Here is a 12,439-nt window from a genome sequence, read left to right as displayed (position 1 = left end):
AATCCTTCCCAGAGTTCCTTTCCAACCTTGGTTGGTTTTCTGTCATTCATATGCTGATCAGTGCCCAGACGAATATTTCAGAGGACCCTCTGGGGGTTTACAGAATCCTCTCTCTGTGCACTACTCCTCTTTGTCTCCCCTGGCTTTCATCTCTGTCCTCAGCTCGGGGAGTCTGCTGGGCCCTGCCTGTGTCTCCTCCCGCACTGTGGCCTGCAGACTCCTTCAAGACCTCGTTTGTTCACATCTCTCAGGGACTACTGGCCTTGCTGCCTGACACCCAGTGCCTCATGAACTGTCATTTCCTAAGTTTTCTCAAGTTTTATTATTTTAAGTGAGGGCCACTCCTGTTTCTGTTAATGCATGTTACTTAAAAGTGGAAGTAAAACCTACTGATCTTTAGCAGTTAAATTATATTCAGTGCAACAAGATATACCACCAGGGACAGGTAGGAATCAGTGACTTGGAGAAGAGGAAATTCTTCAGTGCTTATTCCCCTCCCATATTCATTGAGTGGAGTGACAGACATGTTGGCCTATTTATCTTATTACTCTTGTCTATCATTCACTTACTTACACTCTCTGGGTTGAATTTTTATAATTTAAATATTAATATGATTTAATTGCTGTACTTAATTTTTCTGCCTTTGGAATGGGTGAAATTTTTGTTCTGTGCTTGTAGCATTTGTTGTTTTACATCAAGAATTAACAAATTTGCATGCCTGTGAGGTTCAACCAAGGAATGGATAGGAGTAAATTTGGAAAGATATAATATGACTATTAAAAAAACTACTAGCAGTTATTATAAAAGAGAAAACTTGCTTTTTGGGCAGGAGAAGATCATGATCTTTTGCTGAAGAAAGCCCAAAGTCAATAGGGACAATTTCAACAACCAGCAGGAGCCGATTGTTGCCTTGAGAAAGGCAGGTTGCTTTTGCACTTCTGATTTTTCAATATAAGTGGAAATGCAGATTTTTAATTACATATGTATCTCAATTTTTTAATACTACCCAAATTTTAATCATAAAGCAGTCCGTGAATCAAATAAAACATACCTATAGTACTTATAGGCCAAATATATCTTTGAACTGACAGCTTGCAACCCATATTTAACAATAGATTATTTAACTGTTCCCAATTAGAATAGTAGAAAAATAACTATTTACATATAGAAAAATAGTTTAGAAGATAACAGAAACTACTTAAGTTAGAGATGCATCATATTTATTTATTTTTGTTTCTAATCTGAAACATGCATACACACAGTAGTACACACACGCACATACAGTAATCTCCCCTTATCTGTGGTTTTATTCTCTGTAATGTCAGTTACGCACAGTCAACAACAGTCCAAAATATTAAGTGGAAACTTTCAGAAATAAACAATTAATGTTTTAAATTATGCTTCATTCTGAGTAGCATGATGAACTTTGGTGCCGTCCTACTCTGTCCCTCCCAGGACATGAATCATCAGTTTTCCATGTGTATCCATGCTGTGTACACTACCTGCCCGTTAGTCACTGAGTAGCCATTTCAATTACCAACTGGACCGTTGCAATATCACAGTGCTCTTGTTTTATAAGGAATGTTCCCAAAGTGCAAGAGTAGTGATGTTATCCTGGGCACGGTCGTGTATGCCTGTCATCACAGCTACATGATACACTGGGCGGGAGGGTCTCGAGTTTGAAGCCAAACCTTGGCAATTTTGTGAGGACTCCCATTTCAACATAAAAAAATAATTAAAAAAAAGAGGGGCTTGGAGATGGAACTGCAGCTCAGCTGTTGAGGACAGCTGGGTTCAATCCCCAGAACTGGAAAAGGAAAAAGAAAGAAAAAAGAGTAGTGATGTTAGTGATCCAGAAATGCCAAAGAGAAGCCATAAAATGCTTCCTTTAAGTGAAAAGGTGAACGGCACAATGAAATATTTTGAGAGAGACCACGTTCATGTGACTTTTATTATAGCATACTGTAATCGTTCTGCTTTGCTACCAGTTTTTGTTTTGTTTTGCAGTGTCAGGGATTGAACTGGAGGGCTCTACCACTGAGCTACACCCCCGGCCCTTTTCTTCTTTTTGTTTTGAGACAGGATCTTCTAAGTTCCTAGGGTTGGCCTTGAACTCATGATCTTCCTGCCTCTGCCTCCTTAGTCACTGGGATTACAGGTGTGCCACACCATGCCTGGCTCTGATTATTAGTTATTATTGTTACTCTCTTCCTGATGTACAGGAAAAAGCATAGTATGTTCAGGGCTCAGTACTATCTGCAGTTCCAAGCATCCACAGGTATCTTGGAATGTATCCTGTGTGAATAAAGGAGAGGTTATTATATATAACTATATGTGTGTGTGAAAAAAATACATATGCCTATTTATTTATGCTTTTTTAAATATATGCTTGTATATATTCTTTATTTATCTATGCTTATTTATTTGAAAACGTATATGCTTCTTGACATTTACATCTGCGTATATTCAACACACACACTCCCCTGCGTGAATGCGCCCTCCGCATGCGCCGGAGCTGTCAGGTGTTCCTTGGACTGGCTTGAAGATATTTTTGTGCCTCTCCCCCATGATCTCTTGAGAGAATCTGTGATGCTGGAAAAGAAAAAAAAGCCTCCATAATCAAAACTGCATGAATAAATTTGAACGTGTGAATGTGACTATTTTCACTTAGTTTATTAATAGCCATTTTTCTAATAGATACAGACAGTCAATAGTCCGACAGAGTTTATATGTAGGGCTTAAAAAACATTTTGAATAAAACAGTCCACTAGAAAGATTTGCAGCAAGAAGGCAAGTGGCAAATTCATGTAGGCCTTTCTTTTCTGAAACTACTAGGTTGATAAACTACATTAAAAGTGAATTCTTGAACTCAAGTGGTTCACTTTTGTGGGTGTGTCCTAGATTTGGGGAAATTATCCAACCCTGCTTTACTTTTAAAAAGGACAAAAACAAATACACCAACAAAACCTTTTGCATTAAAAGTGTTCAAAGAAAAGCTGCATTTAATTCAAACAGTTTTTATTAACTCAAAATTAATTTTAATTATATGCAAACTGTTTTCTGTTTAATAATTTTTTTTTTTTTTTTGCTTTTATGCTGTTTTGTGAAGACACCAGAACAAACACTTCAAAGCAGAAATCTGAGAATTTACATTTTAAGAGATAAGCTAACTATCCTCTTCAAGGTCACAAAAGAGTGTCACCATTGTTCCTTTTCTGAAGTTTGGGGCCTGGACATACCTTCTACAAAAGAATTGGTATAAAATGTAAGCGAAGCACAAGTGAGTTCCATTCATTCCCACATACCCCCAAAGTAATAAAATCAAGTGTGGTTATGAGTGGATGTCAAAGCCCAACGATTTTTGTGCATTTGACCAAATTAACATTTTTCGGGGGTGCTGAAGTTTTTCATTAATGTGATTCACCCACTTGTTCCTTGTGGTTCTCATCAGAAGAGCGATTTGCAATATTTTTGAAGCTTGATGAGGGCGGTACTGAATCAGTAATTTGCAAGTTACAACTGACCATTATAGTCAGCCTTCAAGATGCAAGGATGGGCAGAAGATTAAAATTTTAATGCTTTCCTTCTAATTTGAGTGAGGATAATGTTCCAGTTATTTTATAAAAAGGGAAGCGGGATTTGACTTCCAAAGATGCTTTATGTTTTGGATACGGAATCAATACAAAGGTGAGATACACCCAATTTGAATTGGTAAAATATGTAAATCTCCACCCGCTAAACTGTCAGAGATTAATGTCTGAATAGCAGTAGGAAGCAGTGCCAACTGTAAAATTATACAGGGCATGGCGATTACCCCATCTGCATAATGGGGTTTGATTTAGAGGCTCTATTTTGGGATCACACATAAAGCACCAAATGCAGAAAGCTGAGCTTTGTTTAATTTGTCCAGGGCAGCGCTCTAATTTTCTACAACATTATTCACTTCCCTTTAAAGAATGAATAACACATTTTCTTTATGGAATTCTCTGCATCTTTGATTTGGGAGCAGTGGCTTTCCTTAAGCTCCTCTATGCCATTCCTCTTTTGTTGCTTTTGTGTAGTGCTTCTGAATTGGTTTCCTTTAAGTTGCATTATTTTTATTGTACTGTGTGTGTAAAGAACAAGCGGTATCATTTTGGACATGGGATAGTATAGTACTTTAGAGATGACGGATTGGAGAAAATCAAGGCCCAGGAAGAACAAGGCCATGCAGCTCTGGCACAGCTGGGTTTCACATCTGGGTCTTTGTAACCCGAGTTAGAGCACTTGCCACCTAAATTAGGGGTCCTTGCAGGTACACTGTGTGGCCATCTCTGAAGACTTAAAACCCATCTCCCCTGGCAGCAGCTCTGAGGGTTTTATCTTAGACATGAATAACCTGAGGATTATACTACTTACTTTGGGTTATTAGCGGGCACTGTATCATAAGGCTTTACTTGACCAAATAAGTGCAAGATTCACTTATTTTAAAAGATAAAGTTAACATGTATGTCTGCAGTTTAAGTTGATGAAGTCCTCTTACAATTCTTTGATAGTGTGTCCATTTTATTTTCACAGATGATTTTTTGTTACAAAGTAGTTTGTATTGCTAGACTCCATGGTGAAAGGATCAGACACCTAACTCAAACTCACATAAGCACAAGGAGACATACTGGTTCATATTCTAAGTGTGTCCATGGGGGATTCAACTCAGACACAGTTGGGTCCAAGGGCTCCATGGCTGTGTTTCTTTATTTCTCAGCCTCCCTTCTCTCTACCTGGTCTCAGTCTCAGACTGACTTTGAAGGGTAGGAAGGTGAACTCCCAGAAGGACAGTGGTGTTGGCCAATCTCGAGTTGCCTTTGCACTTGCCTTTGGGCAGGGACGGGAGGCACTCAGATGGCCATCCTGTGTCACGTATTCTTTGGGTCACATATCCAGAGGCAGGGAACCTCATTCCACAAGGCAGCATAGAGTGGTAGAGAAGTTTCCCCCAGGCAGGGAGCAGGAGAATGTTTATGTGGTGAGAGGGGAGTGTTAGTACTCTTGTACTTGTACTACCAAAGACTTAAAATAGCAAATTGGTTACATATAATGTTAATCTGCCATGAAAAGATGTATTATTGCAACCACAATAATTCATCATGTAATCTGCATTTTATTTCCCTCTTTTACCTTTCTCTTTTCAGAGGGGGCAAAATGGACAAAAGCATTAAAGGGAAAAACTTTCAAGGGATCGCTTTCTGTATTTCTCTTTTACATATCATCTTAGCCTCTCTTATTAGCTGACCTAGAGAGTGCTCCCAGACATGGCTCCACCAGGAGCCAGGAGGAACCCTTCCCTACAGAGACTGACATTTTATTTCTGCTCCAGCCGTGCCTGCAGCTGTACCTGGGCTCACATAGTTGTTTGGGAAAGCTGGGTGGGCACATGCTGGCTGTCCGGGGAAGCCCAGTTCTGAGGAGTTAGGCAGGTGACATTACATCACAGGTCATGCAGAGTTGGAATGTGAACTTCTTTATTGTCCTCCCCACTTTATTTTTTTCTCTTGGTTCCTGTTAAGGAACCAAGGATCACTTCCAGTCCCTGTGTGCTTGGGACTGACTAAGTGGCTGTGGAATCTGGACCTATAATAAGGACAGTGAGGACAGGAGACAATCGCAGAACTTCTGGGCAGTGTGGGCATCCACCCTCCTGAGAAGGGCACTCTGTTCAGAGTCCCTTTCAGGAATTTACCTTGTGGCAGAAGCCAGACCGACCGAGGTGCCCCATGGTTTCTCATTCCTCTGGTTCCCTCATCTTTCCAATGCTTCCTCCCTAATCTTGCTCATCTCCTGGCCCCAGTTTCTCTGCCCCAGAGGCTAAACGACTTCAACTCTCACTCTCAGTGACCCACATCTTTCCTCCCAACCACTCCTGCCACTTGGAAGCTCCAAACCCAGCGCCTCCACTGGACAGAAGTCAATGAAGAGCAAAGCAGAAGCTTCCAGATTCCTAAGAAGACTTGCCCTTCCTCCACCGCTTCCTCCCTTCCTCCCTTCCTCCCTTCCTCCCTTCCTCCCTTCCTCCCTTCCTTCCTTCCTTCCTTCCTTCCTTCCTTCCTTCCTTCCTCCCTGCCTACCCTCCCCTCTCACCTCATAAACACACCTGTACTCTGGGGGTTGTAAGAGCAAGTCTCTCTCCCATTTGAAAGGATCTGAGCTGGCAATTTTTTTTCCCTAAAAGGTGGCTGTATCCATCAAAGCTCAACTGCAGAAACACAGAGAACTAGGTGAAGATGTATATCAAGAGATTTTTTTTTTTTTTTTTTTTGAGGAACTGGCTCATGCAGTCGTGGGAGCTGGTTAGGTAAATTTGAAAATAAAATTGAAGGCATGTCTCAAAATTAAAAATTAACAATTTTAAAAAGAGGACTGGGGATGTGGCTCCTGCGTTCAATCCCCAGTATGTACATACATACATACATACATATATTCAAATTCAGGGTCTTCTATTTGAAACAAAGGAACGAACAAAAATTCTGCTACTAAATGTTCTACAGTATAAAGCGTTTCCTTTTTTCATGAATCTCTTTCTGGAAAAGTCATAGCACTGTTTTCAGTGCACGTGGTTGAGTGACACAGGGAGGCAATGTGGGTGGGAAAGGATAGGAGAGGAGTCCACCTCCCTCATGCCTCTAGTACTCAACTGACTTTTCCCTACATTTGGAGAAAGTTCTGGTCACCCAGTGTGGCCTCTTTGGGCTCTGGGTGCCCCTCCTTACTCAGTCGCAGGCTTAGCATGCTGACCTTGCATTCACCTTGACTTGCTGGCTTCCTATGTGTCATGGATCTGTCAGGATTCTTCTATCCCTGAGGCGAATGGGAAGGCACAGATCGAGTATCTCTGTGACTCATCCATGTGCTCCATTATGCATTAGACCTCACTTGCAACACACAAGTTCAGTGATGAAATGATTCAGAATTTCCAGAAGGTGACTTTAAACCAAGAGCATTAAACCAAGCCTGGAACCCTTCTGAGTGGGGGGCTGTCCTAGCACGGGGCTCTGTGTGTATAAAGGGTGAGTGAAGCCAGGTGTGTGCACACACATGCGTCTGCACATGTGTGTGTGCGTGCACATGCACTCTTTTAGGTAATGTTGACAAGAGGTGGCAAGGAAGTAAGGCTTGCAAATACCTAAGGGCAGGAGCAGCATGTTCAGAGATTCTTGCAAGATGAGGAAACCACTGTGGCTGTATCCACAAATGAGGGGGTGAGGGGTGGAAAATGAATGCAGAGGGATGGCAGGCCCCTACGGTACTGATGGCCTCAAAGGCCAAGGGCAAGAACTTAGGAGTTTTCCTTAGAAGATGGGAAGACATGGGAGATCTCGAGCAGAGAGGTGTGGCATGCCACATTTGTGGTTTAGTAGGACACTCTCTGTGTGGCAGTAGTCACCATAGGGACAAAGTTAGAAGTGATGAGACCAGTGTGGATGCTGTAATAATAGACCGAGCAAAGACGCAGCCTTGGACTGGGTGATATAGACATTAGTAACCCGGTATAGCTGGATTCAGGGCATACTTAAAACTAGTGCCTCCAGGGGTTGCAGATAGAATATTTACTAGGATCCTGGCCCCAAGACATCAGTTTTAAAGAAGCTAATGAGAAGTAATGAATTTCCCAAAGTTCCACAGCCAGCGTGTGCAAGCGCGGGGAGGGTGGAGAGCCGAAGCCCTGCTGCGGTGCTTCTGTTCCCCTCCTGTGAGGCTGCGGGCTTGCTCTGACAGCTCCCGCACCCTTCTCTTCAGATCATCTTACTGCTGTGGCTCGTGTATGTGGATTACATCTCCAGGAATGCGTCCAATGCACCTTGGAAAAGCTCCTCAGAACATAAGATCCTGGGTGCAGATGGTCTCTGCTTCAGGATGGGCTCCCTCCCAGTTTCATCTTAGTAGCAACCTGATAGGATTTTCCCCTCTCCATTTAGTAAATATCCCTTGGCCTTGCTCATTAAAACAGTTTATAGGACAAAGATTTTGCTACTAAGTTTTGATGTACAGTTGCTCCACATGAAAGTCCAAGCTACTTACTTGTATGTGACTTATTTTCCTGCCTTTCAGCACTTTCAGACCATGCTGAAGTCTAAATTGAATGTCCTCACACTGAAAAAGGAACCTCTCCCTGCTGTCATCTTCCATGAGCCGGAGGCCATCGAGCTGTGCACCACCACGCCCCTGATGAAGACTAGGACTCACAGTGGCTGCAAGGTATGGGCATGTGGCCAGCGGGGCTTCTCCTGGGGAGACAGGCTCAGGCACGTGTGGCTTAGAGCCATTTTTAAGAATGAAAATTGGAAACAACTAACAAAATTAGCTCATTGAGTGATGGTAGTCTGAATTCATATCCTGCTTTATTTTTCTTAATGATCTAAATGCTCTTTGTCATTTTGGGGGCACACATTCAAAACACAGGTCTTGGTAGGTGTGAGTAAAATCATTTTCTTGCTGTATTTTCTCTCGCTGTATGGAACGTCGGGCTTTGCAAGGGAAGTTTCATCTTTAATGGTAATTCTTCCCTTTGCATTTGCAAACTGACTAAAGCGGACCATAAAGAATGACAACACCAATCCCCGAATCCAAAAAACAAATTTTCCAACATTTGTACTCTCAGAATCCTTTGGGAGTGATTTTGTAGTTTTGCTTTGCTTCAGCTTTCAAAATTTGTACTAATATTCATGCCTAAAAATCCATTAAAAGGAATTTTCATTTATGCAAACTATAATGCTGACATGGAAACAAAACTGGAAATGAAATGTATAATTCTGGTAGGCTTTTGGATTCTTTTGTGTATTTTCTTCTTTTTTGCTTTGGATGGTGAATATAGCAATTGGTTTAGAGATAACAAAGAAAATATGTTTTATGCATATTCTATCATCAGAAATTTGTTCTGAATGGTGAAAATATAAGAGGGGGCAAGGAGAAGGCATGATTGCACATGGATTTCTTTTCAACTTTGTAGGTCCGCTCCTTTCTTTGTTCTTCTTGTTGGGGAAGCAGGTCTTGAACACCAGGAGTCCATTTGAAGCCCACCCCTCTGGGGTGATCATGGTGTGCACAAAGCCTCTTGCATGTCCATTCATTCACAGACTTGCCGGATGTCTGCTTTCTGCCAGGCACTGGGCACAGTGTGAGCAACACCCACAGCAACTTTATGAAATTTACCTGCTAATTGTAAAACAGGAGGAGAGAGTACAGGCACTCAAGCATTGATTGGTGAGAAAGCCAGCTGAAGAACTTGTAGAAGTAGAGACAACAGGGAATGCTCATTGTCAGAGGCAGAAATGGTCTTGGAATGTTTCTAAATGAAGAAGAACGGCCCAGGGTACCTTGGAAGCTGAGAAAGGTGGTGGGCTTTGGGGGTCCGGAAGTCTTGTGGTCAAGGCGAGGAGTTTAGACTTTGTTCTCTATAGTGAGGAATCAGGTAAGTGAGATGCAACTCCGTTTTATATAAATTATAAATAGTATTCCTGATAAGGTGAAGCTGAAAAATCAGGTGCCTCGAGCAGCTGCCAGGGGATCAGTTTTAAAAGGAGAGAGTGAGTCCACAAAACTGGCCTTAGGTCCCCTGTTTAATGCTTTCAGTGACTGATGACATAAAGGCATTAGACAGATGTGCTTTACTTTAGGAAGGGATATGAGATCAGATTTGGTGTAGATCCTTTAGAAGACTAGCCCACATCATTTTGAATCCTGTTCCTATTAGGGAAATGTTGCCTCCAAGCACGAACTCACTTGAGACAAATTCAAGGAGGGGAGGTTAGTTGGGTGAAGCCTACAAAGTGTATTTTTTTTTTTAAATAGTTAACAGAATAAAAAGACCTCAAATCTAATCACCATGTGAAATTATGAATATCGTTCACATGAAGACAGATTTGTTAGGAGCATAAAAATAGTCCTTTTCCTGAGGAGGGTATAGAGTGGAGGACTCATGGGCTATGTTTTTTCTGCAAATGGCCTTAGGTTGTGCTCATTTATTTGAGGTCTAAAAGGACATTGAGAAAAGAGCAGGCATTCAGGACAGCACGCCAAAGAGGGCAAGGGTTGTGCTGGAGTCAGTCTGTGTGGCTGCAAGACAAGGGAACTGGGCAGCGATTGCCGCTGGACACAGGGAAGGGCTTCTGCATTCAAGGTGAAAAACACATTTCACAGGCTGTAAAAAGTTTATGAACTCTCCATCCCTAGAAATCATCAAGAGGAGATTCCTGCAGGCACAGGTAACCATAATCGCAGAGTTGGGCATCCGGGCCAGTGCCTCTTGAGGTCCTATCCAGCAGGATCATTGTATCTGAAGGAAGAAAATCTGCAAAATGTGCAATTCTCCATATTGAATACTATCAACTTTGGACCTTTAAATTGGAACTGTCCATGCACTGGAGTTGCAGGCATTCTTTAATTTTCAAGGACACTATCACATTTGTGTTCAAAGTCATATTCTTTTGTTAGGGGAAAAAAAAGAAAGGTAGATCTTAGAACCACGACATTTTTGTTTAAAATCCTCAGTCCTCCCCTAATTTTTTCCAATCATCTTTAAGAACAAAGTCCAGTGTTTCCTCTTGAATTCTTGCAAGTGAGTAACTTAGCTCACAAGATGCCAGCTGCAAAAGGGACTCTCTCAGGCTCAGGCATCCCAGGAATAATGAGCACAATGTAGCCCTGGCCCAGCTGCGGGCTAGCCTTTGGGACCCTCCATCTTTAGACAGAACTTGTTCTTTTTTCCTAAAAGCTCTCAAGTTGTGCTTGCATAACTTTGGGTTTGGGGAGGGAAAGAGGCAGGAAGAAGTGAAGGAAAGTGGAGTTGAATGTGGGTTCTGGTCAGCACCACTGAGACCCCCCGCTCATCTCGGGTTTCCCATTTCCCTCTGATCTGTATTCTCGGTGGGTTCTGGCAGGATCGCCTTGCCAGGCTATTCATGTTTCGGGCAGCTGGGTCTTTGTGTGTTCTCCTCTATTGCTGCCACTTTTTTTTTTCCTGGAGTGGAGTTGTTTAACTGTAGTACTACCACAGCATCCATTAGGACTCTTGCTGGAGTTGTTTTGAGAATCAGAAGCTGGGTCAGGCTTCACAGCCGCAATGATGGCTTGTCAGACTTCTCTCCTGCCTAGCATGGTGGAATCCGAGGTGGCTTCACCTCATTAGCAAACACTTACTGAATTAACACTCATTGTAAACCTACTGTGTGTGGAGCAGTGGAGAAAGGAACCAAAGTAGTTTTTGTGCATGATCAATGTACAGCCAAGTAGAAGGATTAAGATGAGTGCCCAAATAAACGAATCACAAGCGTTTTGGAAACTTGTGTGTGTATCAGAATCCCCTGGAAGGCAAATTCCTGGTCCTTCTTCCCACAGCCCTTGATTCAAGCACTCAGCTTAATGGTGGAGAACAGGAGTCTGCAGTTTAAAATATACCATGTAGTTAACATGAAAGTGGGCTGCGTTTGGAGCTTGAAGACCTGAACCACAGAATGGTGTGTGATGGGAGTAATATAAATGACTTAAAAGGACACATCCCCGGGGAGGTGGGGGATGGGGTGGAGAATGGTGTTTGAGGACTGAGAATGGTATTTGAGGGCGTGTGCATGGTCATGATGGACTTGCCACATCAGATCAGGAGACTGAAAGGGGCTCTACAGTTATTGCAGCAGATGTGTGCTTTGTGAGTATCCCCTTCTCCTCCAGGAGCATCGTCCTGCTCTGCATTGACTCAATTCTAGGTCTGATCCTCACAGTTCCTAAAGCCTTTAAGAAATAATGATGAATAAATAACAAATAAAATAGTAATAATGATGATGCTAAATGGTCCTACTAATAATGCAGAAACAGAGGTACCAAGCAGCTGTTTATTGATACATGAAGCACTTTCAGTGTATCCGTTTCATGGTATAGAACTGTTTCATCCTTGTGACAACCCAGCAGCATAAGAGCCACATGCAGCCACATTTCACACATTAGCTGGTTGAGGCTGAGGGAAGTTCACCACCTGTCTCAGGGCTTGCAGCGAGGAATTCGCGGAGTTCAGGTTGACCCCCTGCAGTCTGACCCCACAGCACATGCTCCCCCTAAATGGATTCCACGGCCTCTCCGTCACCACCCAGTGGCGTCGTTAGGCCAACTGCATTGTGAAATTTTGATCAAGTCTTGTCTGTTCTGCAGACTTCAGTTTCTGTAGTCCTTATAGGCCAGAATCAGGGTCAGTGTATCCACATATCTTTTTTAATGAATTATTATTATTTTAATTATATAAATTTATGAGGTACAATGTGATCATTTGATATACAAACACATGGCATGAGGATTGAATCAAGGTAGTTAATGTTTTCATCTCCTTAAACATTTAAAAATTTTATTAACATGTAATAATTGTACATACTTATGGACCATAGTGTGATGTTTTAATACTTGTCTATAATGCATACTGATC

The 12,439-nt window shown here is 42.2% G+C and overlaps 1 protein-coding gene across 2 annotated transcripts in view; it reads left to right on the top strand.

Moving 5' to 3' along the window:
* Pid1 (phosphotyrosine interaction domain containing 1) overlaps positions 1-12,439 on the top strand; it is a 229,318-nt gene that overhangs the window by 96,251 nt on the left and 120,628 nt on the right. For both annotated transcript variants that reach the window (XM_047547833.1, XM_047547834.1), the window contains exon 2: positions 8,083-8,229. In XM_047547833.1, the coding sequence (XP_047403789.1) occupies positions 8,083-8,229 (147 nt within the window). The remainder of the gene's footprint in view (positions 1-8,082; positions 8,230-12,439) is intronic.

This window comes from Sciurus carolinensis, chromosome 3 (genome assembly GCF_902686445.1).
Source record: "Sciurus carolinensis chromosome 3, mSciCar1.2, whole genome shotgun sequence".
NCBI lineage: Eukaryota > Metazoa > Chordata > Mammalia > Rodentia > Sciuridae > Sciurus > Sciurus carolinensis.
The sequence above is the reverse complement of the archived record's forward strand: the minus strand, read 5'-3'. Positions and strand labels throughout refer to the sequence as shown.